The following is a 27,620-nucleotide window of genomic DNA, read 5'->3' as shown; positions in this document are numbered from 1 at the left end:
ATACAAGATAGTATAATGTCCTTAGGGCTGGATTTTTAAAGGTATTTAGACAACTAGTAGGATTTTCAAAAGCATCTAGGTGCTTTCACCCTTTAAAAATCTGGCCTGTGGTGAATATTTGGGAACCAAGTTCCACACACAAGTGGTGATATGGAAAAGCACTAGGGTGCTGGATAAAGATGCAAAATAACTGTTGATAAAGGCAATCCGCATTGGCGGCTCAAAGGCATCTGAAAAAGGGAAATCAGTCAGCCTTGATGTCATATGATCCCAAAGAATAAACTTGTGTATAAAAAATGAAAAAAGAACAAAAATTTAGAAGTAAAAATGTTGCCATACCAACCGGAAGTGCTCTACTAGAAACTGTGAGAGATGTCATTGCTGAAGCTACTAGTAACTATTACTATTTTCAATGATTATTTGCTATTAAAATATCACTTAGCTAGCACAAGGACGTCCATCTGCACAATGTTAACAAAGGTAAATGATGAAGTGCTAGGAGTAATTAAAATAGCATTTTAAAAAGGAAATCATTGTAAATGGTGTGTCATTCCTTTAAATTGAGTACAAGAAAAAGGCAGTCCAATTCAGGCAAAGCGAACAGCAGAAAAGAGGTTTCAGAGTAGCAGCCGTGTTAGTCTGTATCCGCAAAAAGAACAGGAGTACTTGTGGCACCTTAGAGACTAACAAATTTATTTGAGCATAAGCCTTTGGATGCCCACGAAAGCTTATGCTCAAATAAATTTGTTAGTCTCTAAGGTGCCACAAGCAGAAAAGACAAATTTGTGAACTGCTATGAGGCTTTATACAGACATAGAGACTGAGTTGGATTATTTTAAACACTAAAAACCTGTCTGACAATTACCATTATTGGAAGCGGGTGTACGTAAAATATTTCACTGACTCAAGGCTCCTTCGGCAGCTCAATACATTATTTTAGACAGAGAAGAGCTGCCTTGTCTAGGCATTGGGATGCATGGTGCTTTTAAGAACACAGCCCTGGGAAGCAGGTGCTGAGCTGTACCATCCTCTGCCCCCCCAACACCCTATTTTTGCAACCACTGCAGATGGCTCATTCCATCTGGGGTAACTTTCATCTCCTCTGCCCCTTCTTATGTCAGGTTTGTCCCGTCTGCCACTGTCTAGTAGCATCTCAAGCTAGTTCTTAACCCCAGCGCCTATCTTCTGCCCCTGATTTTTCCCCTCCACCCCTCTCTTTCCCCTGCCTCCAACGTTCCTGTGCATTCAGTCCCTCCTCCCCACCAACTCAGCCCATCCTTCCCCTCCAATTTGCCCCCCTTTTATCCTATTGAGCAGCAGGGAGCAGATTGCCCTCCCTTGTGATGACAGTGGCTTCAGCAGATGTTACTGAGCAGCTCCACTTCGTATCAGCATGCGGTGTATCAGCAAAGCCACAAATTCTGATGGGCAGCAGTTTGTAATGTTACACCTGCCCAGCCAGGGAGCAGGCTGTGGGGCCTGCCCATACCAAGGTCCCAGTGTGCACACCGCCAGCTCTGCTCTGGTGACCCCAGGGCAGGAGCAGCAAGCCCAGCCTGTGCAGCATCACGATGTCAGGCCGCTTTTGGATTGTGGCACCAGGCCCCCAGTGGGAGGGGGCAGCTAACCCTCCCCTTACCTAAATCCTGCCCAGGCACACTCCTTGCTGAGCTCAGTAAATGCGCACAGCCTGGGTTCTGTACAGCAGTCTCTTTATTAGGGGAAAGGACACAGCTTCATAAAATGCAGATGGTTCTTACAGAGGAAGCAGGGGGCATAACATGCTGAGCTAGGCGCCTTCCATCCCCCACATCCAAAAGCAGGTGGCACAAGTGCCCAGGCAGCAGGGATGCCTACCAGGCATGACCATGCCCAAGCTTCTGTCTCCCCGTTCCTGCTTGTTTCCCTACCCCTCCCAGCTTCGGTTGAGGCAGCAGGGCGGAGAGACACAGAGACCGAGCCCCCATCCTGTAATCATAGGGCACTGGGCAGGCACTGTACGGTGAAAGCCTTAATTTCTTTATGGGAAGTAGCAGCATATGTCTTGGCTCATTAGTGAGGGAGCACACCTGTGCCCCTGCTGGGCTGAGTTATAGGAGAAATACCCTACTGCAATACAGCAGGGATGTTTGGTTTTGTTGTTCAGGCTTGTCACCAACAGATGGTTTGCTCTCTGTACACTACTGTATTACAGATCAGAGCCTTTGGCATGACACATCTGCCTCTGGGATTATGAAGCCATTACAGGCATGTGAGCAGAAGGTTAGCACATATACACAAATCGCTGGCTCCAGTCCTGCCAGTATGAAGGGAAGAGGGTTATGAGGAGAAAGCAGCAGGATTTTGACAGGTTCAACTTTCACGCAGTTCTAGCCCCTGTTCAAAAATTAGAGACTAGAAACCTGGAGGAACCTATGGGGCTGAGGCTGCAGCCCGTCCCGGCTAAGTGGTCTGAGAAACCCCCTCTTGAGCTAGGGCTGGAGAAGGAATTGTTCGACCTAGGAGTGCGCTAGAATGACCCTAGTGCAGCTTGAGTGCAAAGCATACAGTTACAGCAGGGATGCCTTTGGCCTCAGGTGTTTGACTGTGGGCTACCCAAAGATAACTTGCAGTACGCTGGTGGGTATCTATCCCCTAAAACCAACTTGGAGCCCTGCTTCAATTCCGTGCTGACATTTCATGCCTTGTTGTCTTAGTGGAGAGCACTAGAGCGTTGTGGGGAGAGGAGGATGGCTGCATATTGTGAAGTGACACCTGCCTTGAGCCAGGAAGACCACACAGAACTGAAGGAGACAGAGGGAGCAGTCTGCAGTGGCAGGGACATGCTAAGAGATGCTCTAGCATATGGCAGGAACAGCTGTGGGTGCTGGGTGGGTGACAGTGTTTCAAGGAACAGAAGCATCCAGTTCCCCTTCTTCCTACATCTTTGGAGACAAGGCCCAGCCTTCAACCAAACTGTGGAGAGGCAACAATCACAGCATAGGCTTGGGCATGGCCCGGGCCACGAGATCAGAACTGTTCCTTAGCAGCCTCAGCCACAGCATCCCACCATGGCTTAGAGACAACTTAGGGGCCAGGTCAAGGTTACTGTCGGGGGCAGGGGATGGGGAGTCTCTGCAACACTAGACTTTTATGAAGGAGCATAGGATTATCCAAGTGCATCATTCTCTTCTATTCGCTGATGCGGACTGCCTCCGAGGCAGTGAAAAAATCCCATTCAGGCACCTACCGCTGCAATACTCTGGTTTGACACTAAGACAACCGAGGCTAGCAAGAGGGAGATTGAATCAATATTAACACTGCTGCAGCATAATCTACGCTGAACCGTACTTAGCCTGACTGTAAACCACCTTGAGCTCTTGTGTATGTGGATGCAGGGTGCATTCAAATTGGATGAACAGCAAGTGATACTGCTTCCCCTCCTCCCCCACATGTATTTCTTTAGTGTGGACACTAGCTGGGGGTGGGGAATTTACAACTACTGAACAGCTCAGGGCCTGTAGCTGCAGGAAGGAACACAGATGGTTTGAGCCCAGCTCATTTACCTGCAGTTGCTATTTTTATTAATAGTTGTTTAGCTAGTTATCATACAAATATCCTGAGGCAGTGAGTTCCACAGGTTCTGTTGTACTGAAAGCTTACTGCCACATTACCCTTTGGTGCAGTCCAGGAACAAAGAGGAGTGCCTTGTGCTTTCCCTCTATCCCCCAGGCTTCCTGGCTCTGCTTACTCTTCTCCATACTACATTGGCTGAAATTGTTTCCTCTGTTCTTGCCCCCTTCCCTGGTCCTTCTCATCTTCCAGAGGCTGTCACTGAACTGGAGGTGTCCTGCCCTGCATGCAGTGTTGAGGATGTGCCATTAGTTCAGGCAATACCCTCATCTTCCCTCCCCCCTTCTCCACACAGCTCCCCATCTGACAGTGCTTTGAGGCAGCGGCTCCATATACCACCCCCTCGCCCCCCCAAGATGCTGAGCAAGGCCCAGTGGGGGTGCTTTCAAATGTTGGCAGCAGAGCTTCCCCAGCGTTCATTCTCCAAAGGCAGTCAGCCCTTGCCCTGCACTGGGCAGCGTTGCCCTGCAGCACAGCCGTTTCCCGCAGGAAGGAGATTAGAATTAGATAAAACAGTTGAGCCAGAAGCACCGAACTTGAGACAACCTGGCCCCCCCACCACTCAGAGGTGCTGAGCACACAAATCTCCATGTGCAGTCAGGAGACACTGGGGGGGAGCAGCAGCTCTGAGAATTAAGCCCAGGGTGGCTCATGAACCCAACACTGAAACATCCAAAATCAGTGGCCACTTTAAAGTATAGCTTCCCAGCCTTCCTCTTCCCCCGTTGTGCTGAATTTACCTGACGTACAAAAAAAAATAATAAAAAAAAAATACAAAAAAGGACAACTGCAATGTGACAGAAGAGACTGCAACAGGGCAGAGCACACCCACTAAGTCAGAAGCTCTAAGGGTCAGAGATCTACCAAACAGTGCACAAGAAAGCACCATGGCGACAAGATCTCCTTCTAGGGCCTGTGGGCTTGGCCGCTGCAGAGGGAGGAGACTAGGCTAGCTCCACACAATCTCTGCTCTGGTTGGGGATAGTGGACTAACTACACCAATGGCCTGATCCAGTAAAATCGCATGTCAATAGCACCACTTCCATGTAATGCCTCTAATGAAAGCTGACCCCACCCCTCGTGGAGGCTAGATCATACTGACCCACATTTGACAGAGGGAGGAAACTGAGCAGCAGGAGGTAAAGCACAATCTAGTCACAGACCACCTGTGGTGCAATCAAGAATAGAAGCCAGGTGCTCTGACTCTGAGTTACCTGCACTCTCCCCTAGCTCACGCTCCCCCATGTTTCTGTTAGTTACCAAGAGCAAAATACATCAATGGGGATCGCTAACGTCCCAGTCCTAGTGGGGTGCTCCTCCCCAGAGCTGGGCATTCCAGCTGCATGGGAGCCTTACTCTTGAAAGATTCCCCCCCATTCCCAAATATCCCTCCCCTCTCCCCAACACCCAATCTTGTCTGCTTGCCAAACGTCCCCACCATTAGAAGGTGGGTGCTTTCCCCATGCCCCCATCCCCCTGCTGGAGATCCATGCTTGCCAGAATCCTCTTCCACTCTCCCTGGGGAAAAGGGGCTTGCGGCTCTTCAGTGTGTCCCAGGGCCCGAGTCTGTTCGCTGCAGGTGAGGCCTGGCTGCCCCAGTTAGGTTTGCTTCATCTCCCACTCCTGCAATGCAAGGAAAAGGAGGGGGAAAAGAAAAAAGTTTCAGGGCATGTTGGCATGAAGAAAGAATCAGGCCCAACAGGTGCAGCTACTGAGCCCCATGCTGTAGACCCTCAGGAGCCAGCAGGGGTACGTCTATCCTGCAGTTGAACGCCTGCAGCCAGCCCACGGCAGCTGACTCAGGCTCGTGGGACTGGGGCTGTACAGGGCTGTGTATATGTTCGGACTCCAGCCGGAGTCCGGGCTCTGGGACCCCGTGAGGGGAGAAGGGCTGGAGCCTGGGCTCCAGCCCGAGCCCAGATATCTACGTGGCAGTTTTATAGCCCTGCAGCCTGAGCCCCACGAGCCCAATTCAGCGGACATGGGCCAGCCACAGGCATTCAATTGCAGCACAGATGTACTCTGGTGGGCCAGGGTTTAGCTCTGAGTAGCTTCTTTAGCTTGTGCAATACTGTGTGGAAATTAGAGATGGGGAAAGCCTGATGAGGCCTGATCTAGCTCCGCCATTCAGGGACCAAGCCAGGCCAACTCCCTACGTTACTGCCTGCTACAGGGCTTTGGTCACTCTAGCTTCCACGGTCTTCAGTGACTGAGCCACCACCATTGCCCTGGAAGTCAGGTCATGAGTTGCCACTTCCATGATCTCCCCCAGCCAACCTGATGACTCCTAAGTCCCAAGGCTTCCCACCCCCTCAGCAGCCAGAGGGCAGTCACTGGCAGGGGGCTCTGCAGAACCTGGCAGAGCTGCTGATGCATTAGAGTGGTGTTGGGGGCAGGCAGGAATGGAAGGGGGAGGGGTGACCAGCTGATTCCCCAGCCTCAGGGTCTAGGGATGGTGCAGTGTCCAAACACCTGCTGGCAAGGCTGAGGAAGATGCTGCCAGGCTGGGCGGTCAGAGCTGTACCTTAGCCTTCTGCAGCACTTTCCCCTTGTTGGCAGGGAGGATGGAGGGGCTCCTCTTCCTCATTTCCGCTGCACAGTTCACCGGGACCAAGTGCTCCGTGGGGTTCCCATTTGGCTTATTTCCAGTCTCCTGGGGGTGGGGGGAGAATAATCCTTTAGAGACCCAGAAAGCAGTGACAGCAGGAGACAGGGAGACAGCCAGAGAACCCAGATTAAAGCACACTCCACAGCTTCCGAATGTGGCAAGAAGCATTTACCGTCCACTAATGGACTGCTGGGACCAGCTGAACACTGAGGGGCACTGGCAGAGCTGGTGGGAGCCCAGGACTGGAATAGCAGAGGGGTCACTGCACAGCTGGGGAAAATCCTAGGACTGGAATGGCCAAATAGCAAGACAGCCGGGGGCTGCAGGGCAGGGCTGCCTCGGGTGGGATGGGGTAAGCCTAGCAGAGGGGAGGCTGTGGGTCTCAAGGCTGAGGTGCATTGGCCCTTCACTTGTATCCCTACATCTCCCACCTGAAGCAGGCACAAGCCAACAGAAAAAACAGAGTCCCACCCCTCTGTATTAGTAGGAGCATTGCCAGCAGATCGAGGGAAGGGATTATTCCCCTCTATTTGGCACTGGTGAGGCCATATCTGGAGTATTGCATCCAGTTTTAGGCCCTGCACTACAGAAAGGATGTGGACAATTCAGAGAGCCCAGCAGAGGACAACAAAAATGATTAGGGGGCTGGGGCACATGACTTATGAGGAGAGGCTGAGGGAACTGGGCTTTAGTCTGCAGAAGAGAAGAGTGAGGGGGGATTTGATAGCAGCCTTCAACTACCTGAAGGGGGGTTCCAAAGAGGATGGAGCTCGGCTGTTCTCAGTAGTGGCAGATGACAGAACAAGGAGCAATGGTCTCAAGTTGCAGTGGGTGGAGGTCTAGGTTGGATATTGGGAAAAAACTATTTCACTAGGAGGGTGGTGAAGCACTGGAATGGGTTACCTAGGGAGGTGGTGGAATCTCCACCCTTAAAAACTTCTAAGGGCCGGCTTGACAAAGCCCTGACTGGGATGATTTAGTTGGGGTTGCTCTTGCTTTGAGCAGGGGGTTGGACTAGATGACCTCCTGAAGTCTCTTCCAACCTTAATCTTCTATGATTCTGCAGGGGAACAGGAACCCGCTGGAAGACCAGGGCTGTGGAAAGGAAGGTGGTGACTCCGTACCCCATTTTCAGCTTTGCTGGTCACGGTGAGCCCCAGAGCTGGCCCTCCTGCTAGCGACTGTTTCAGCCGGTCCTTCACCTCCGTCAGCTTGAGCTCTAGGTCCACGCGCTGCTCCTCCTTCCCTTTGCACTGCTCCTCCAGGGCCACCACCTGCTCCTCCAGCTCTTTCAGCTGCCTCCCTGATTGAAGGAGACAAGGAACAAGACCAATCAGGTCCCGTCGACTCAGCACAGAGCCATGGAGAGATGGGATGGGGTTTGTAGAATGAAGGAGGCTCCCAAGCCCAAATTTACCACCCCCTCCAGTGAGTGTGGTTTTCAGGGGGCAGCAGTGATGTGCCAGCACCTAGGAGATCTCAGATCAGCCTGTTTCTAGTGTCTGATATCCATTAACCACGCCCTGCTGCAGCCTCTCTCCTTTGCTAGGATTTATTAGTACAGTAGAACCTCAGAGTTACGAACACCAGAGTTACAAACTGATCCGTCAATCACACAATCAGGCAGCAGCAGAGACAAAACCCCCAAGTACAGTACAGTGTTAAATGTAAACTGCTAAAAAAATAAAATAAAGGGAAAGCAGCATTTTTCTTCTGCATAGTGAAATTTCAAAGCTGTCTTAAGTCAATGTTCAGTTGTAAACTTTTGAAAGAACCCTAACGTTTTGTTCAGAGTGACGAACATTTCAGAATTACGAGCAACCTCCATTCCCCAGGTGTTTGTAACTGAGGTGCTCCTGTGTAGTACTAGTACGTTCTCTGCTCTGGCTTTTCAACCTGAGAAGCTGAAAAGGAAACAATAGAAGGACCTGCCTTTTTTACTGGAGGGACACACACCTATTTGGCCACTAGGTGATGCTGTTGGGCACAGTTTGAGGTGGCCGCAGCAGCAGGTGCACCAGATCCCCGCTGACTCAGCACTACAGCTGGGACCCAATGTTCTGCCCAGCAGAGTGGAAAACACGGCCCTGGCCCTGAGAGGGGGTGCCAGGAACAAGGAATACAAAGAACAAAGGAGCACAGCAGCTCCAGCAGAGGGCATTCCGCTGCGTCCATGCAGGGGCTGGGCCAGCACGGAGTCAGCAGCACCAGGGCTGGGACAGAAGATGGTACAGTCATGTGCAACCCCCATGGGGGAGCAGGGGAGGGTGGGAGTAGGAGTTTGCTGCTGAATAATAGTTGACGCCTACACTCCTGGCTAGCAAAGGCGGGAGGTGGGCCTGTCTGCACAGTCGGGGGAGAGAAGGGGCTTTCTCGGGTTCAGGGTGTGGCCAAGGAGATGGCAGGACTGTCATGCTCATGAGAAATCTGGAGAACTGGACCAGCAGGGAGCCTTACCAGTGCATGGCCAGAGCTGGGACCAGAACAGGTCAGCAGCAGCAGGTCAGGCTAGGAGGCATTGGCAGAGCTGGATGGAGGAAACTTGCACCGTTTTGCTGGGTTTTATTCACCCTGGCTCATTCCTGCTTTGCTGGGCATTAAAAATCCACCAGCCTCATTGCTGAGATGTCCGCTGGTCTGGTGACTGTTGCCATGATCCCATATTGGGGGGCTGGGGTCAGATCTGTCAGGGGGTATTTCCTCTCCTGCCTGGGCTGCAGCAGGCTCCATACCTGTGCTGCTTTTCATGGCCTCCCGGAGCTCCCTCTTTTCCTTCCGCAGGGTCACCAACTCATTCCGGATAGAAGCTCTCTCCTTCTCCAGCTTCTCTTTCTCCGTCAGGAACATCCTGGCGTCCTCCTCGGCCCGGTTCTTCCCATACTTGTACTGGGTGGCATCTACAGAGCAAGGGCACAGCTGGTCAGGCAGGGAGTTGGCACACTAGCCCCTGCCTCTATAGAGGAGAGCAAAATGCAGGCTCAGCGAGACGAGTTCAGGACTCGCAGCTTGATGTCTGTTTCCATGATGGGAGTGTGTCAGATGAGCCGGGTCAGCTCCCGAGGCTGGACTAGGCTGTGACGGGGAGAAGGGGGTGCCTGTGGGAACAGCGGCATCACACCAGTCTCCCCAGGAAGACGCACTGAAGCCCATGCAGGCTCAGGGTGAACCTGGCACCTCCTTCCCCATTGCCTGCAGAGGGGTCGCTTTTCGTTAGTGAATTCAGGGCAGGTGAAAGGTGCCAGAGGAACAGCGGAGTCCCCACTCTGTCCTTAGCAGGGGCAGTTCATGCTTCCCACTCATCACAGCAGGCCAACATACCAGAGCCCCGGCTGGGAAGGAGAAGCTGCAGGTCCCTCAGATCAGCCTGCCAGTTACTCCAGTTCCTAAAGGACACGTTGCCACCTGCGACCATCACTAGCCCACACGGGACTAAGACCCCACCAACTCATCTCATGGAACAGCCAGCAGCTGGGAACGGCTCCTGCCATTAGTGACCTGGGGCTCGATAGGAAGAGGTGACCAGAGATGGGAGACCCCAATCCCTGAGCCAACTGGTCCCCTCCCATGTGGCTGAGGTTTTATCCCATAGCACACCTGCTGGTGGGCGAATCTGAACCTACTTGATGCATGTCTTTTGACTTTGACTTGCGGGTCCACGCGGCGTGACGACTCACTGCAGGACGAGGCATGCCGCTTCACCTGGGCCCCCGACGGCCGCGGTGGCTCCTCTGCCTGCATGGATGGACGCAATGAAAACAGATCCCAGCAGAGACGCTGTGTGGCATCAGTACTAGGCAGGAGCAGAAATCTGCACTCAGGGTGGGGTGGCTGCTGAGAAACCGTGGGCCCCAAGTGCCACTGAGGGGGAAGGGGGCGCTTGTCTCCCCAGCATTCAGTTACTTGGAGGTCGCAAGAGGTTGGGTGGGAGAAGGACCATGGCCTCTCCGGGGAGAGCGTGATAGGAAGCAAGCCACATTCGTACCTGCACCTTCTCGTAGGGGACGTCATCATACACCACCCGGGAGGAGTCAGCCTGGCTCTCATGGGAGGCGCTGGCCCACCTGGGGAGGTAGAGAGTGTCAGCCCCTTCCCGCATAGCAGCAACACGCCATCTTTCTCTAGCTCCTTCCACCCAAAGATCTCAAAGCACTTTGCAAACTTGCACGAGTTAGCCCTGCCTCCCCTCCCCCATGCAGTCCCCAAACCACTACGAGCCGAGCCCTGCTTCAGGGAAATGAAGCCAGTCGGGCACTGCCCCCCCAGCCACCAGATCTCATGTGCTGATAAAAGCCTCCCCATCTTCAATTTGTGTGTTCCACACCTCCCCGCCCCCAGCTTGCCCTTTGTACACCCCCACTCCCCCCCACGCCTCCTCCCAGAGGCAGGTGCCCCACACTTTTGGAAATGTGGTAATAGGTATTATCCCATTCCAGGAGCAAACGAGGCACAGAGATGCAGTGACTTGACCAAGTCCACTCAGCATAGCCAGAGCTACCAGGTCCCAGTCCTGAGCTCCAGTCCCTAGACAGCTTTTAGAAGGTGCACACAGCTCAGGGCCCCACAAATCATAACCCCCTGCTGCTTTTCCCACCACATGTCCCTACCCCACAACACTGCTCATGGGGCAGGTGGTTTATTCTGGCTCTGAGGCCGCATGCAATGACTTGGGGCTGTGTTGCCACCTGGGTTTGGAGACACAAGATGCATCCACGGTGGAAGTGCTGCTGGCTGGGATGGCCTCACAGGGAGTTTTGCTCTCCCAGGCTCAGCTGGGGGGGGGGGGCCCAAGGTGAGCCTCATGCCGGAGCTGGAACGAATACACACACACACACACACACACACACACACACACACTCAACGAAAGCTTTGGAACGATGGGAGGAGAGCCCCTTACAGATAGGAGTGTCTCACAGCGGTGACTATGTTGGCTATTGTCTCTACATCCACGTAGTCATAGTGCAAGGCCTCCGGGGTTTTCTGGGAGCCAGTCTCAACCAGCAGGAGGCCGAGCCAGCGGCCCAGATCTTCAGAGCAGTTTGCCTAAGGGGTGAGAAAGCCATCATCATGAGCACCTGGCCCCTGGATATGCATCTCCCCTTCACATCTCTCCAGGTAGATGACCCATATCCTGCAGAGCATGGGCAGGGAGTTACACCAGTATTTCCCCTCGCCCGCCAAAACCACCTTGCTTTGGGTCTCCCCAGCCCAGCCCAACCCACCCATGCCACACAAGAAAGCACAGGTTTCAGAGTAGCAGCCGTGTTAGTCTGTATCCGCAAAAAGAACAGGAGTACTTGTGGCACCTTAGTCTCACTTTGTTAGTCTCTAAGAAAGCACAGGCGTCTGCTCATATGCAACACATGCAGAGATGCAGTACATCTTCAACTCTGCGTGGGGTTGGGTAGGGATGGGCTTCCCAGGGGAACTGGGAAGAAGTTACCCTTCCTAGAGAAGGAGCTTGCTCTCACCACATGGCACTGAGCTGGATTCCATCAGCCCAAGCACCTGCCAAGCTCTGCTCCTGTGCAGGGGAGCCGTTGGGTTGACGCTAAGAGTCAAATGAGTTCTTTCACCTGCCGTGATTTGCCTGGTTCAACGAATCCAGCAGCTTCTCTGTGCTGATACTATCAATATCTGCGCTGCTGCTATACAGTCATTCAGACCCAAGTGAAATTACTTCGTATATTTCATTCACTTGTCTGAAGCACCTTAACAGGGTGCTCCATGCATGCCTGCTTTAATCAATCATGGAATAAAAACTTCACATAGCCTAAGGGATCCTGCCAAGATAAAGATTAGATTTAAAAAAAACCCAAATCCCTTGCCTGTGTAACAAGGTGCACCACAGATTATTAATGAAAATTTCAGAGGCTGCTCAGCGTGGTTTATGTGATCGCCTGCATTTGGCTGGGCTCGGCAGCAAAACAGGACTTTGCTTTTTGGTTCTAGACAATTTCACTTGCCTGGGCCATGCACCAGCCCACCTGGCTGCATTTGGGGTCTCAAAGCACAGCCGGGGAAGGGGTAAGTTAAACTGTCCCTGGAGGTTTCCATTTAGAATCTATTCTGTCTCTGTTCAGTTCTGGGTTTGGTTAAACCCTTAAGGAAACAGACCAGGATTTGGACCCAAACTGCCCATCCACATCTTCCAGAGTGAGGCAGGAAAAGCCTCTACAGCCCACATGCGTCACTCAGAGCCGCTGAGAATGAAACACTCACCTCCAAGGCAGAGACCTCCTGCCCACTGCGAAGGATGCGGAAAGCAAGCGGGTGTTTAGGGCCCAGGCCTGGCACCACCTCACAGCCACGCAGGACGATGGCATTCATGTGCGTCCGCAAGTCGGAGCGGTCCTTGTGGAAATAGAGCGTGTTGCCTTTCAAGCAACACCAACGCTCCTTCCAGCACTGGTTAACCAGGACATTCAGGTAACCTGCAGGGAGAGCCGGTTCCCAAAGGGAAGAGAGTCTCGGTTCATTAGGTTCAGCTGATATGCACTAACAAGCATGATGCTAAAGGAAAGGTGGAAAGCGAGAGCCAATAGGGGCTGGGCGGGAGGCTCCAAAAGGTTGTCTTGTCTCGCTCTACTTCAGTCAGTGGGTCTGTCTATACTAGACACCCACGGCTGGCCTGTGCCAACTGACTCAGATTCGTAGGGTTCGGGTTAAGGGGCTGTTTAATTGCAGTGTAGACATTTGGCCTCAGGCTGCAGCTGGGACCCTCTCACCTCACAGGGTCCTAGAGCTGGGGCTCCAGCCCAAGCCTGGACATGTAGACCACAGTTAAACAGCCCTGCAACCCAAGCCCCACGAGCCCGAGTCAGCTGGCACAGGCCAGCCGCGGGTATCTAACTGCAGTGTAGATATACCCAGAGTCTGAAATGCTGCTCTGCGGTATCCTACCAAGATATGTCCAGGCCTGTCAGGGAATCACTGCCTATCTCCCTACCTCTGGGTAGGCCTTGTTCCCCCACATTGTTCTGGCAGTGGAAGCACCCCACAAAGCACTGCACAGGGGCAGGACCCTCTCTCTGGACACCAGCAGATCTGCCCCTTTGAACTGCAGAACTCAAAATCAAAGGCCCAAGTGCAGCTTGGTCTTTAGTAAGTTCATACTCTGCAAAATCTCTGCTGAAGTCAACGGGACGTTTGCCCAAGTAAGGATATTAGGATTTGTCCACAGAAACTGTAGATGCAGAAGCCTTATGAGGTTACCATGCTCATCCCCTCTGTTTTGGGGGCAGGATTCATGAGGTAAATGGTCCAGTGGTTAGGGCACTAGCCTGGGACTAAAGAGACCTGTTGTCCGTTTCCAGCTCCACCACAGACCGCCTGTGTGACTGATCACTTGGTCTCTGTGCCTCAGTTCCCCATGGGATAAGAGCACTTCCCTATCTCCCAGGGGTGTAGCAAGGATAGCTACATCCAAGATTGTGATGCACTCGGGTGTTATGGGAATGGGGGCCAGTATGAGTCTCTCAGACAGACATATGGGGCTTCATTGATGTTCTTTAGCAGCATCATATCTCAGAGGGCATTTTGAGCAACTTACTAACTCAGAGTGTCATAGGGCTGGAAGGGACCTTGGAAAGTCATGACGTCCAGTCCCCTGCAAGAGGCACGACCACGTAAACCTTGATCATCCCTGACAGGGGTGTGGGTGTGGCCCATCTGTTCTTGAAAGCCTCCAATGACAGGGATTCCACAACCTCCCCTGGAAGTCTATTCCAGAGCTTAGCTACCTTTATAGTTAGAAAGTTTTTCCTAATATGTAACCTAAATAGCCCTTGCTGCAGAGAAGACAATTACTTCTTGTCCTACCTTCAGTGGATATGAGGAGCAACTGATTATCACCCTGTTTATAACAGCTGTTAACATATTTGGAGACTTATTAGGTCCCTCCTTAGTCCTCTTTTCTCAAGACTAAACATGCTAGTATTTTTAATCTTTCCTCATAGGTCAGGTTTTCTAAATCTTTTATCATTTTTGTTATTCTCCTCTGGACTTTCTCCACTCTTAATAAACCCCAGAATAATTATAGCCTTTTTTGCAACTGCATTATATTGTCGACTCATTCAATTTGTGGTCCACTACAACCCCCAGATCTGCAGTACTACCATCTAGCCAGTTATTTCCCCTTTTGTAGTGGTGCGTTGCACTTGTATTTATTCAATTTCATCTTGTTGATTTCAGACCAATTCTTCAATTTGTCAAGGTTCTTTTGAATTCTAATCCTGGCCTCCAAAGTGCTTGCAACCCCACCCAGCTTGGTGTTATCTACACATTTTATAAGCATACTCCCCACTCCATTATCCATGTCATTAGTGAAAATATTGACTAGTACTAAACCCAGGACTGAGCCCCGTGGAACCCCACTAGATACACCCTCCCAAATTTGACAGCAGGCCATTGAGAACTACTCAAAGTGACTGACTATTGTCTTTCAGCCAGTTGTGCTCCCACCTTATAGAAATTTCAGTTAGACCACATTTCCCTAGTTTGCTTATTAGAATGTCATGTGGACTGTGTCAAAAGCCTAACTCAGTCAAGACATATCACATCTACTGCTTCTCCCCATACACTAAGCCAGTAACCCTGTCAAAGGAGGAAGTGAAGTTAGGGTGACCAGACGTCCCGATTTTATCGGGACTGGCCTGATTTTTGCTTCTTTGTCCCGCGTCCTGACCGATGTTTGGTCGGGACACTGGACAAAAAAGAAATGTTGCGCTCCGCCCCGGCTCTGCCCCCCCTTCCCTGGCTCCGCCCCCCCCTCCCCCATTGGCTCCCTCCCCAAATCCCCGCCCTGGCCCCGCCTCTTCCCCAACGCCTCTTCCCCAACCACGCAGCATTCCTCCTCCCTCCCAGGCTTGCAGCATGGCGGCGCAAGCCTGGGAGGGAGGGGGTGGCGGTGGTGCCTGGATCCTGGAGCTGGTGAGTCAGCTCCGGCACCCGGGCACCTGGCGGGCAAAGGGGGGCTGGCAAGGGAGGGAGACGGGGAACTCAGCTTTGAGCCCCCTGCCGCGACAGAGGGCTCCTGCCCGGGCCGCTGCACCCGGGGCCGGGAGCGCAGCCTGGAGGCTGCTCCAGCCCTGCAGCCCGCAGGGTAGCGTGGTGGGTCCAGGCGGGGGCAGCGTGGAGCAGGCAGGGGCCTGCGTGGGCCGAATCCCTGCTGCTGCCAGGGAGCCCTGTGCCTCTCCCTCCCGCTCGCGGCTGCGGCTCCTTCACGGCAGGACGCGCCCCCCGGCCTGCCCCGGCCACAGCCGCGAGCGGGCGGGAGAGGCGCGGGGCTCCCTGACAGCAGCGGGGATTCGGCCCCTGCTGCCCACCTGGCTCCTGTCCGCTTTGCACTGCCCCCGCCCGGATCCACCGCGTGCCGCATATGCCCGTGGCGGGCCGGGGGGCGGGAGGCTCCGCGGGGAGGGCAGCGTGCGGGGCCGGGGCCTGCTAATGTCCCCGGCCCCTTTTAAACGCCTTTTTTTTTTTTTTTGCTCCCCCCCCGTCCCGATATTTTGGACTGCTGATCTGGTCACCCTAAGTGAAGTTGATTTGGCATGATTTGTTGACAAATCCATGCTGGCTGTTCCTTAGAACTCTCCTCTCCTCTAGGTGTTTACAAATGGATTGTTTAATAACTTGTTCCAATTGTTTATGTAACTTGCAGGCTTTAGCTCTACCGCTCTAGCTTAGAAGAGAGAAAACCAAATCACCCTGTTCACATGGCACTTAACACAGAGAGCACCTGACAGCTGTGTGGTCCCCAGCGCCTCCCCAGATGTGTACCCGGAGTGCTCTGCCCTGGGTGAAATAGCCTGGTCCTACAATCACGGACTGGGGACACTGAGCTAGAAAAGGAGAGAGAGAGAGAGAGAGAGAGAGAGAGAGAGAGCGCGCGTGTGTGTGTGTGTGTGTGTGTGATGGAGGAGGTCAATCCCAGGCTACATGCTTGTAGCAGGAAATCCCTTTCCATGTCATGGCAGAGTCCCTGATGCTGTTGCGGGGCTAGTGAGCAATGGGTGGAATTCAGAGGAAACACTGAAATTCCCTGTGTCTTGGATAGTGTCCCCATCCCCCTTCTGGGTGGTCCGTCTGATGGGCAAGAGAAAGGCATTGTGGCACAACTTACACCTGGCACCAAGTCCCCTAGAAACAACGTCCGCCTAGATCCAGAAAACCCCCTTCTTGCTCCCATCTCCCCAGAGCCCTAGGTACGAACCACAGCAGGGGATGTCCTCCTCGGTGGAGGACGTCTGGGTGTCCTCAGGGGATGGCTTCTTTTTGGAGAAGCTGATGATCCTGGTGATTTTCCTCCCGGCTGCCCGGCTCACCGAGCCCTTCAGTTCAGCCAAGCCGCTCTTCTTGCCTTTTCCTGGGAACAGGGAGGAGAGCTTAGCTCAGGAGTAAATGGCAACCCCCCCCCAGAGGCTGGCCAAAGCGGAGAGGTCACTATGGTGCCATCTCTCAGGCTGGGATTTGCAATGAGAGCAGGAAGGGGTTTCGGGTGTCAGACAGTGGCAGGGAGAGGAGGGAAGAGGGAGAAGAGATACACTGACGGGGCAAGAGCAGGATATCCCCACCCCCAGCAACTGTTGCACTTCAGAGAACTGGTGCATGGAGCCAGGGGCAGATTCAGGCAGAGGCTGCAAATATTCCTCTGTGGCAGGGGCCTCAGCAACTCCATCACATGCAGCAGGGCCGCATGGCAGTGAGGGGAAGCTGTGCCAGAAGGCATGGGTGCCCCCTTCCCACCTCCCGGCAGCAGGCGGCTTATTGAGACAGCTGCAGAGAGGTGATGAGGATGCTTTCTGCAGTGGGATGGACCCTCCCCCCACCCCTCCCCACAGCAATGCCAGCCCATGGGCCCACAATGGTCAGAGTGGGGCTGGGGCTCTCACCGCGCTCCCTTCGGCTCATGGGGGTGCAGTTCTCCCCTGCTGCCATGCTGTCCGAGTCAGACGTCTGTTTGTCTTGCGATAACCTCTGCGGGGAGGAGGGCAGGCATCCATTTCAGTGCAGTTCCTCTCTCCATCCCTTCCTCCCCCCCATGGCTTTTAACCACGTCAATGCCGCACTGAGTGACCATCCCTGACCGGAGTTCTGCGAGTCTGGCAAAGCTCAGTGTCCAGTCTAGCTCCTGATAGCCCCACCCTAGGCAGGGGGACAGGAAAGGGCATATGCCCCACCCCCCTAGAGGAACCCCCATCTTCATTCCAGGGCTGGCTGGGGAGATGGTCTTGGCTCTTTGTTGCCCATTGGAGGGGGTCCCCTTCTGCTATCGTAGGGGGTGCCACAGATGGGCCATGCAAACACTGAGAGCAAGGCTGATCTTGTAGAACCCAGCCTTCAGCTGCCTGATTCCGGAGAGTTTAGTCACGGTTCCCTTCTGTTGTGTATCACTAACCCCCAGCCACCCACACTGGCAGGGGAGAGACACCTTGTCAAGGTCCATCTTGCAATGCAGCACGGGCGATGTAGGGTCTTCAGTCCCACCTGTTCCTCCTCCACTGGCACTGCTCCCTTCCTTTATCACCTGTGGAGACAGACCACTCAGCACCGGCCTCTCAGGACCCATTGGGAGCGACTGAGCCCCCAGTCATTACCCCAGTAACAGAGGAGCTCTGACCACACTGCTTGACCTGACCACAGCAAACAGCATTTTGCCATAGCTATTTATGAACTATCCCTTCCTGGAATGATCCAGTTCCCTGCTGCCTTCCAGAGGGGACAAAGCAGCATGTTGCGCCCTGAAAAGCTCCCTTTGGAGCAGGGTCTTCTTAAAACTCCCTCCACAAAGTCCTGTTTGAAATAATAAATAGTTTGGTTGGGGGACATTTAACGAGGACTCAGACTACAGTCACAAAGGCCCCTTAGGTTCCAGCTAGCTGATCTGGGAAGCTTTGTCAATCTCCTACAGGGGTTCTGCCCAAGATACCTATACAACCCCATCACCATAGATAGCATCTGAGCAGCACAATCTTTTATGTACTGATCCCCAGGAAGGCTGTAGCAGAGCAGGGAATTGAGCCTGCGTCTCCTGAGTCCCAGACTAGGGCCTTGACCATCCTTCCTGTGAGGTTGTGGTGAGCCTAGGCTCTCTGGGGAGATGCCTGTCAGGATGGACACGGCATGAGGACAACCCACCCTGCACTACTTCAGCCTTCCTGCATCCCATCCCTGCCAGCCAGCAAAAGGAGAGGGGTGTCGAAAAGCTGCTACAATCATAATGTGGGTGACCAGAACTTCTTGCTAATCTCCACACAGGTTCAGCCCGGGAGAAGTTCTCCCATCCCTCCTCCTCCCTGACATGGCCCTTGACCAAGGCACATGCAGTAGCTAGGCTGGGTAGGGAGGATCTGACAGCACCAGGAGCCCTGGAGTGCAGTGTAATGGGGCAGCGTTGGCGTCCCAATCTTTCAGCAGTGAAATGCCCCACATCAGCAGATTTGAGGTGGGCAGGGGCTCATGCTCCCCAGGGGCGAGGTGGTGCTATTTAAATGCGCTCCTGTTTCAGGCCTTTACATGCTGCCAGCTCAGACGCAGATCCGGTGACTTCACCAAACAGCTTCCAAGCTACACAGCCTCCCACTGGCAGACAAAGGCAGGAAAAAGGAGTGGGAGGGTAAACAAACAGCTCCCCTGTCCCTTTGCCTATGGGACTCCAGCCTATCACACAGGGAGCGGAAAGGGGCCGGGGCTCCCTGGGCCTGGTAGCTTGCCCCACAGCTGGTGTCCCAGTCTGGCAGCAATGATAAAAGATGGGTGGAAAATCTCCTTCCCTTCAGAGATAAGGCAGCACTGGACGCTAGGCCTTTCCCATGAAGGCAGCTAACCTGCCTAGCCATTACGTCAGACAGGGATCACAGGAGCTGGGCCATGTACTGAGACGGCACCAGAACAAGGAGGAGGTTCCACCAGAAGGACAAAGGCTGGTCACATGGGGAAAGGAAGCCGGTGTGGCCAGTGGCGTGGGCTAGGGAGAAAGGCATAAGCTGCAGTAAGCGGTACCTTCAGCCACTCCTCAGCCTGCTCTTTGCTCTGCACTGCCAGCACCAGAGCCTCAGCCCCTGGCAGAGAGAAGCGCAGCTCATGCTTCTTGCGGCGCCCGTCCTTGGACACATAGTTGACGCTGCAGGCGCTCAGGGGCACCTCCAGGTGTGGCTGCCGGTCCTTGGAGCTTTTGTAGCACTAAAAGAAGTAGAGACAACCGTTTCCCCCAGAGTCGAGGCCTGCCTGCATCTCCTGCCAGGCTGCGGAGAACGAGCGTGCTAGCACAAAGGGGGAGTATCCCTGCTGAAGCTCTGTCTGCCCTTACACGGGGCTTCATCTAGCGACCTCGTAGCAATTCACAGAGGTGGTGCAGTATCATTAGCCTCATTTTACAGAGGAGGAAGCTACAGGGAAGTGACTCAGCCAAAGTCACAGAAGGGGCCAGGACCAGAACCCAGGAGTCCCTGCTCGCACCACTGGACAACACTCCCTTCCCAGAACCAGGAACAGAACCTGGATAGTCCTGTACCCTACTCTCTGGGCCACAATGTCTCCAAGGTAACTGACCTGCATGATGACTTTGCATTAATTTTTCCAGTGATAAATATATAGGATGAACCCTGATGGCTTCTGGGTAGAGACCTGGACTGTGGGCCTCGTGGTATAAGTGCTTCCGAGGTGCTGTTATTCTGCACAGCAGGTATGGATTAGATATGCAACATTGCCATGAAAGGCAGTCTCAGCCCTGCTCACACCCCCATGGAAGACACAGCCTTTCATTTACTCAAACAAGTCACTGAACATGCATGGTTAGTCCACTTGTAAGCAGGGATTGGCATAGCTGCTGCATGTCCTTTGGTGCACTTGGCTCACTTGCACCCTATACACAGGAGGCTCCCCGTTTCTCCAGCCTAGGATCTCTCAGACTCCAGATCTCCGCAAAGATTTCCTGTATCCTGGGACCCCCTGCACTCCCCAGCACTCGGAAAGCTAAAGTCTCACCAGGAGTTTGTTGTCCTTGATGACTGTCAGCTGCTTGGCCCACTGCCCAAAGCGCTTCTTACGCAACAGGAAGGCACAAATCCTGCAGTCCTTCACCAGGTTCATAGAAGCTTCCTCTGACGGCCATTGGTGTGTCAGCCGCTGGCCCTTCCCATCCTCCTCCTCTTCATCGTATGACTCATAGGAGCTGCTCATCGCATCAGAGTCATTGTCTGGAAGGAAGCAGAGACCCTCCCAGTCACCTCAGGATGCTACTGACAACGGAGCTCCAATGCCCTGCACATGGAGTGGGACTTCAGCCTGGAGGATCACCTTCTCCTAGCAGTGTCTTGGGAAAGAAAGCCTTTGTGTGTGTGGGGCAGGGGGGAGGGAAATCAAACTCTGGAACAGCAACAGGTCAACACTAACAATTTTCATTTTCCTCCAGCTCTTTTCCAAGTTGCATTGGCATTTCCCTTTATGAACTATGCAAAGCATGGAGGGCTCTAAGTGACCTCTTACGTGTGACAAACCTTCTCTTTAGATGGAGAGACGCTCTTGGAGAAGTCACTGGCTAGGACATGCAAGAGGCCTGACTGTTTGCTGAGCAGCCTGTGTAAGATCAGCGTACATGTCTGAATTGCTCAGGGACTACTGACCTCCAAGGGATACTCCAGGATGCAGCTCTTTGCCCAGGCAGCTGAAGCTTTTCTCAGGCTGCTGTCTTTGTTTTCATTGCACGGTTACTTTAACTAAAGTCAAGGGCTCCCAGAGCAGCAGGTGGGTGCCTCTTATACTGGGTTATAAACTGCCAGAAATAAATAGACCCTGGCTCTCTTCCTCACTCTCCTTGCAACACCTAGAGCAATTCCTGCCTTGAAGGCCACAGAACTACCATTGATGGTTACCATAGGGCTGTGGTCCATGCAGACTCCTAGGTACCCTTTGGCTCTGTGTAGGATTCCCCACCCAACCCCCATCCATCAGGCTGATGGCTCATCCCCTTTGGCTCTTCCCCCTGGTTAGGCACCTGTCTTGAAGAGCCTTTGCCCTGGTACCTACAGGAGTTTTTCTGCTCCCCATTCATCCTGGTAACAGGGTAGTTGCTGTCTGCGTCCTCATAGTAGCCATCCTCGATTGAGTTGGGGGGACTGGAGCTATCTGCAGAGAGAGCAAAGGGTGTGAAATTTGTGATAAAGGAGACCCCTGCACAGGGACTGGGATATTAACAGGGCACGTGCGTGGCACAGACACTGGTGACAGGGCCCATCAGAAGGCTGCGCTGAAGCAAGTCATGCCACAGCTTGGAGCTCTCACAGCTGCCAACACCAGCTCCAGCTCAGCAGCAAGGCCACGTGTAACGATTAGACATGGGTGCACTTATAGCTGGATGGAAGCACAAAGTGGTGGGAGAAGGGGAAGGACTTTGTCCACAGGCTAATCTGAAAAGGCCTCATTAGCAGAAAACCTCCCTTCCCTCCTCTGCCAGCTCCCCAGGAGCCACCGGACAGCCCCGCCCACAGGAGGAAGGAGACCGGCTGCCAAGTGACATGATTTGGGAAAAGCACCCTGCTCCTTTCCTGACATTCCTCCAAGGTCACAGCCACTCCCGGAGAGGCTCAGCACACACTCCCCCTTCATATACAGGGCCTGGGAGCACTCCCACTTCCTCCCCCTCCCCTCAGGCTGCCCTTCACACAGGCATTGAGCTCAGCAGCTGGGAGAGGAGGGAGCATTTGAGGGGCTGAATCCTACACCAGAGAGAAACACAAAGCAAAACCTCCCACTTTGGGGAAATCTCTTCCTTCCCTTGGGGGGGGGTCTTGGAGCCCCTGCCCAAGCGTGCTCAGGGCAGCTGCCCCACATCAAGCCCAGTAATGTCACTCCCAAAGGGGCTGGCAGGTGTTGCTACTGGGTGAAAGATCCCCTTCACTCTCTCTGCACACAGCAGGAGCCAGGACTGGGGCTTTGTTCATTCCAAAGGCCTCAGAGACCAGGACTTGAAACAGATCAAATCCAGCTCCCAGTGAACCTGCTGCCCCTTAGCCCCCCTTCTCCCTGTCCTAAGCCATTAGGCCAGTTGTGGGAGAGATTGTCTTGCATCAGGATCTCAACATTCCTGGTCACTGAGCCTGACTGAGGCGTTTTGGGAAGGCACCAGGGACAGGAGTGCCACTGCCCCCACCCCAGGTCATTGCTTTCCCCAAGACAAGCCAGTGAGGGTCAGCCCCCTGTGGGATGCTGGCAAGGGCTCCTGGTTTTGATGGGCTCCGCAGCTCCCATGCCAGCCTCTGTTTAGACATGCCCGGGGCCAGTCTGCTGGGTGTTCTCCAGTCCCCTCCCCACAGGTGCTTCCAGTTTACTAGGGTCAGACTCACTGCGTGAGGTGATGTATTCAGGGGCCTTGCCTGGGCCCAGAGGCAGGGCCTCCTCGTAGTAATCTTCAGGTGGGGGGGTTGTGGGAAGTGGTGGAGGAGGGTCTCTGGGAGCCTACAAAGGAGAGAGAGAGACCAGTGTGAATTAGAGTGAAGGAGCGGGATGGGGCTGAGTTACAGGGTGTCCAAGGGGCCATCAACAAGAGCTGTTCCCATAACGGCAAGAGAAGGGTAACAAGTCTCCTCCCCAGCCTCCTGGATCTGTGTGTGCCTCTCCCCATCCAAGAGGTTATCAAACCCAGAGCCCAGACCCTCCCCTTTCGCTGTCTGCTTCCACCCCCTCAGAGCAGACAGGGACTGTGGCTTGAGAAGCCCCAGCCCAGCCATAGTCATGTTCCAACCCAAATGCTTCCAATTCTTGTCCTTTCACTACCATGTGACTGTGACAGGGCCCCAAGAACCTGCGGGGATGGAGATTTTGAGGTGGCTGGACTCACATTTTTAGATGGATGGCTCCTTGTGAGCTCCAAGCCAATGCCCTCGCTGGTGTCCCCATCATCCTCCTGCATATCCTGGAGATCCCGCAGATCACAGTCTGGAGGGGGGTTAGAGAAAAGAGATGCTAAGCCAAGCAATGATGCCGGGGACAGGGCTCCCCAAACAGACCTTCAGGGAAGGTCTCTCTTTCTCAGTGCCACACACACTGACCACCCCCAGCCCACACCAGAATTAGCCTGTTGTCACAAGAACGTCATTCATAGTCCATAACCAACAAGGAGTCCTTGTGGCACCTTAGAGACTAACAAATTTATTTGGGCATAAGCTTTTGTGGGCTTCACACCACATCTTCCCAAGCGGAACAAGCTTTGGCGTTTCTATAGGCACATTCGTATTTGGGTGCCTCAAAGTGAGCTAGATATTGAGGGGGAGGGGGTGAAGGAACTGCATAGACCAGTGTGACAGCAATGGGGTCACACCCCGCTTCGGGAAGTGGATCTGGTTTTATTGGTGCGGTGAATGTTCCCACTACACCAAGGTTATATCCTGCTCTTTCCATCCCTGCCCTGGGAGCAGTCACCTGGGTAGCCAACAAAGAGGGACTAGAGCCCTTGAGTAATGGGTCATCCAAAGGATGGGGCTTCACTCCCACTGCTGAGGGAGTCGGCCCTCTGCCTGGGGTTGCGGGAGTTGAGCTCTGAGCCTTGTAGGCTGGAGCAATAGCTAGAGAGTCAGCAGTTCAGCTGCATGGCCAGCAAGGTGTGGAGGGATCTCCAGACTGGTGATGAGCTGGTTGAGCTGTACGTACCAAACTCTTCAAAGAGGGACTCCACGAAGCTGGTGCTGTTCTGCAGGGCTGCAGTGTTCACGTACATGTAGTCCAGAGGCTTCCCTGAGAAGGAGAAAGGACATTACCACTGCTGGGGAGGAGCAAAGTCAACTTCTGACTGCATGGGCAGGGCAGGATGGCATGGCCAGCCCAGGGAACTCTTAGAATCATAGAAGATTAGGGTTGGAGGAGACCTCAGGAGGTCATCTAGTCCAACCCCCTGTTCAAAGCAGGAGCAACACCAACTAAATCATCCCAGCCAGGGCTTTGTCAAGCCAGGCCTTAAAAACCCTCTACGGATGGAGATTCCACCACCTCCCTAGGTAACCCATTCCAGTGCTTTACCACCCTCCTAGTGAAAAAGTGTTTCCTAATATCCAACCTAGACCTCCCACACTACAATTCGAGACCATTGCTCCTTGTTCTGTCATCTGCCACCGCTGAGAACAGCCGAGCTTCATCCTCTTTGGAACGCCCTCCCCCCTCGCTTCAGGTAGCTGAAGGCTGCTATCAAATCCCCCCCACTCTTCTCTTCTGCAGACTAAATAAACCCAGTTCCCTCAGCCTCTCCTCGCAAGTCACGTGTCACAGCCCCCTGATGATTTTTGTTGCCCTCCGCTGGACTCTAATTTGTCCACATCCTTTCTGTAGTGGGGGGCCCAAAACTGGACGCAATACTCCAGATGTGGCCTCACCAGTGCCAAATAGAGGGAAATTATCGCTTCCCTCAATCTGCTGGCAATGCTCCCAATATGCCGTTAGCCTTCTTGACAAGAAAGCTACACTGCTGACTCATATCCAGCTTCTCATCCACTGTAATCCCCGGATCCTTTTTTGCAGAACTGCTGCTTAGCCAGTCGGTCCCCAGCCTGTAGCAGTGCATGGGATTCTTCCATCCTAAGTGCAGAACTCTGCACTTGTCCTTGTTGAACCTCAGATTTCTTTTGGCCCAATCCTCCAATTTGTCTAGGTCACTCTGGACCCTATCCCTACCCTCCAGCATATCTACCTCTCCCCCCAGTTTCTTGCAGCAAACTTGCTGAGGGTGCAATCCATCCCATCATCCACATCAATAAAGATGTTGAACAAAACCGGCCCCAGGACTGACCCCTGGGGCACTCCGCTTGATACCGGCTGCCAACTAGACATCGAGCCGTTGATCACTACCCGTTGAGCCTGACAATCTAGCCAGCTTTCTATCCACCTAGTCCATTCATCCAATCCATACTTCTTTAACTTGCTGTCAGGAATACCGTGGGATACCGTATCAAAAGCTTTGCTAAAGTCAAGATATACAACTCTGTCGGACCCCACTCAAATGGGCACACACCCAGCTCCCCAGGAGTAGTAACCCAAGAGACCACTGCAGCCAGCCCAGCTAATCAGACCACGCATGCGCATCTGCAGCACCCCTCACAAGGACACCTGGTTCCCAAGGGCAGCAGCCCGAGGGAGGGGAGAGCAGCAGGGAGGAGGCTGGCAAAGAAGTTGGAGTGCACAGAACGACACAGAGCAAGGATAAGGAAGCAGAGGGGGGAAATCTACAACTCTCCATCCCATGGAGGGTCATTTCAGAGGGTCCCACGGGGATATTTTCACTCTGCGGAGTGCCATGGGGAGGAGGCGGCCCTCCAGGTGTGAAGCCTATCCCCTCTCAGCAGAAACTGCCAGCAGGAAGGCCAGTGGGAATGAGTGTTTCCACAGGAAATGCAGAGCAATTCCAGCCCAGTCACAACAATTCCCTTCCCTGGGCTGGGCCTGTTTGCACAGGAGCTGCCGGTGTCAGTGCGCAGGAGTGTGCCAGTCGGCCTGATGTACACATGCTGTGTAACTCTGACGTCCGACAGCTGGAGAAAGGGGAAAAGAGGTCTCATGGGGGTCCTGCTGCAGCAGGGATCTGCCAGGGTTTGCCAAGGAGCAGTGCCAAAGGACGATACGAGCAAGCGCTTCAGCAGAGGATACGGAGACACGTTGCACTGAAACCAGAGAACTTTCCATCCCAGAGCGCCTGCAGCTCCCATTGCACGGCAGGTGAAACAGTAATAAATACAGAGAATTCGTCGGTATCCAGAAGGCTTGAATAAATCAAAAGGGTAGAGCAGTGGGATCTTGCCAGCTATTGTTTAATGCCGGTATCTCTGCTACTCAAGGTCAACTGGAGGACTTTCTTTGCACGAAAAAGCCACCAGAGGGAGTCATGCACCTCATCAATAAAGGGGTCGGATATGCAGCCAAGCAATAAATGATTCTCTAGAGAGATCCAAGGGCTGGGTGCTCCTCCTTCCTGGCTGAATGCTCTGCCTCATGAGCTAGAGGAGAGCCAGTGCCAGTTCATTCATGCCTCATCTCAGTTTTCTGTATCCCCATTTTATATTCACTGCACTGGATGAAGGAAAAGGCAGTTTCTATGGCTGCCCATGACGGTTACTCCAAATTCCCTGGCTGCTGCAGAAGAGTCCAGTCCTGACGCCGGAACTACAATCTCTCTCTGCCCACAGCCAGGAGACTGCACTGTCTGTTTGCCATGGAGAGTCCTTGGCTGAGACAAGCTCTTCTCCTCCCCAGCTCCACGGACAGATCTGCGAATCCCCCAGGAGACAGACAGCTCCCAGGCCCTCACTCCTGCAGCCTACGGGAAGGCTTTACCCCAGAGCACCAAGAGGGGTTCTGACATCCAGTCTAATTTAGAACCAGGCTTCTCCACCCAGGGCATCCTCCCAAACTTAATGCTGTAAAAGCAAGCGTGCTGCACAGACCAGATCTGTGCTGGGGCTGTGCAGACTGGAGGCATGACACTGCCCCCTGCCCCTAGGCGGGGGCAGAGCCTCCTTTGCAAAGCCAGTTAAACCTCAGGGCAGTCCTGGAGAGAAGTGGGGGGAGAAGAAGCGGAGCGAGGCAGTGTACAGTAGGGGCCAGGAGAGCTTACTGACCTGCAGGGGGCTGCAGCTTTTGCAGGATAGTGGAGACGGCCAGTTTCTTCTCCATGGTGGTAGCGCTCAGGTACTCATGATCCAGCAACTTGAGCAGCAAGCTGAGCTCCGGGAGGAGCTGGTCCAGCACTGGGGAAAGCAGCAGAGAGAACAGGAGTCAGGGAGCCAGTTGGGGGAGGAGAGAACAAAACGATCCAGGCTGAGGGGTTTGGGCTACTACAAAGGCTGGAGGGGAACTAGGAAAAAGCAGCCTGGGGGCAGGGATTGTTTGTGTTCCGAGTTTGTACAGTGCCTTGCACCATGGGGCCCTGGTCCAGGATTGGGGCTCCTAGGTGCTCCGGCAATACAAATAATAAACACACACCACCACCTACTGAGTGTTTGGACAGAGATACAGCAGAGCCTACGAGGGAGCTGGAGAAACAATAACTCCATTTCCAGCTGATCCTGCAGGAGGGCACCCACCTCTGTCAGGTCATCTGATCATCACCTGCAGGCAGGGGACCCTGCTCACTGCTTTTGGATACCCTCTATAAAAACCCCTCTCTTGGGGGTCAGTCACATACTGGTTTGGAGCCAGCATCCATTTTTCAGACCCCTCCCCTTTGGGATCAAAGGGGACATCAGATAAAATAGTCTCAGAAACTAAACGCACTCAACCCAGAACTAAAACACATTGTGCATTTACAAGCAGAGGCAACTGCAGGCAAAGAGTGAAGGGGAAGATGGGCGAGCAGAGACTCTAAGGGTACATCTACACTGCCCATGTCACAGCGTGGCCACGGCAGCATTGTGACGTGGGCAGC

The 27,620-nt window shown here is 53.6% G+C and overlaps 1 protein-coding gene across 1 annotated transcript; it reads right to left on the bottom strand.

The window, feature by feature from the left end:
* Positions 1–3,540: 3,540 nt before the first annotated feature.
* Positions 3,541–27,029, bottom strand: AFAP1L1 (actin filament associated protein 1 like 1). The gene is made up of 18 exons (XM_026658051.2): positions 26,815–27,029; positions 23,864–23,947; positions 23,055–23,152; positions 22,561–22,672; positions 21,245–21,343; positions 20,204–20,415; positions 19,220–19,399; positions 17,649–17,744; positions 17,110–17,194; positions 16,431–16,583; positions 12,440–12,651; positions 11,115–11,260; positions 10,203–10,281; positions 9,841–9,952; positions 8,953–9,117; positions 7,345–7,523; positions 6,137–6,265; positions 3,541–5,235 (listed from the first exon to the last, which is right to left on the bottom strand). The coding sequence occupies exons 1-18, from the start codon at positions 26,867–26,869 to the stop codon at positions 5,212–5,214; spliced, it is 2,220 nt and encodes a 739-aa protein (XP_026513836.1). The 5' UTR covers positions 26,870–27,029; the 3' UTR covers positions 3,541–5,211.
* Between the last annotated feature and the right edge of the window lie 591 nt (positions 27,030–27,620).

Source organism: Terrapene carolina, unplaced genomic scaffold (assembly GCF_002925995.2).
Source record: "Terrapene carolina triunguis isolate 2854851 unplaced genomic scaffold, T_m_triunguis-2.0 Scaffold395, whole genome shotgun sequence".
Lineage (NCBI taxonomy): Eukaryota > Metazoa > Chordata > Testudines > Emydidae > Terrapene > Terrapene triunguis.
The sequence above is the reverse complement of the archived record's forward strand: the minus strand, read 5'-3'. Positions and strand labels throughout refer to the sequence as shown.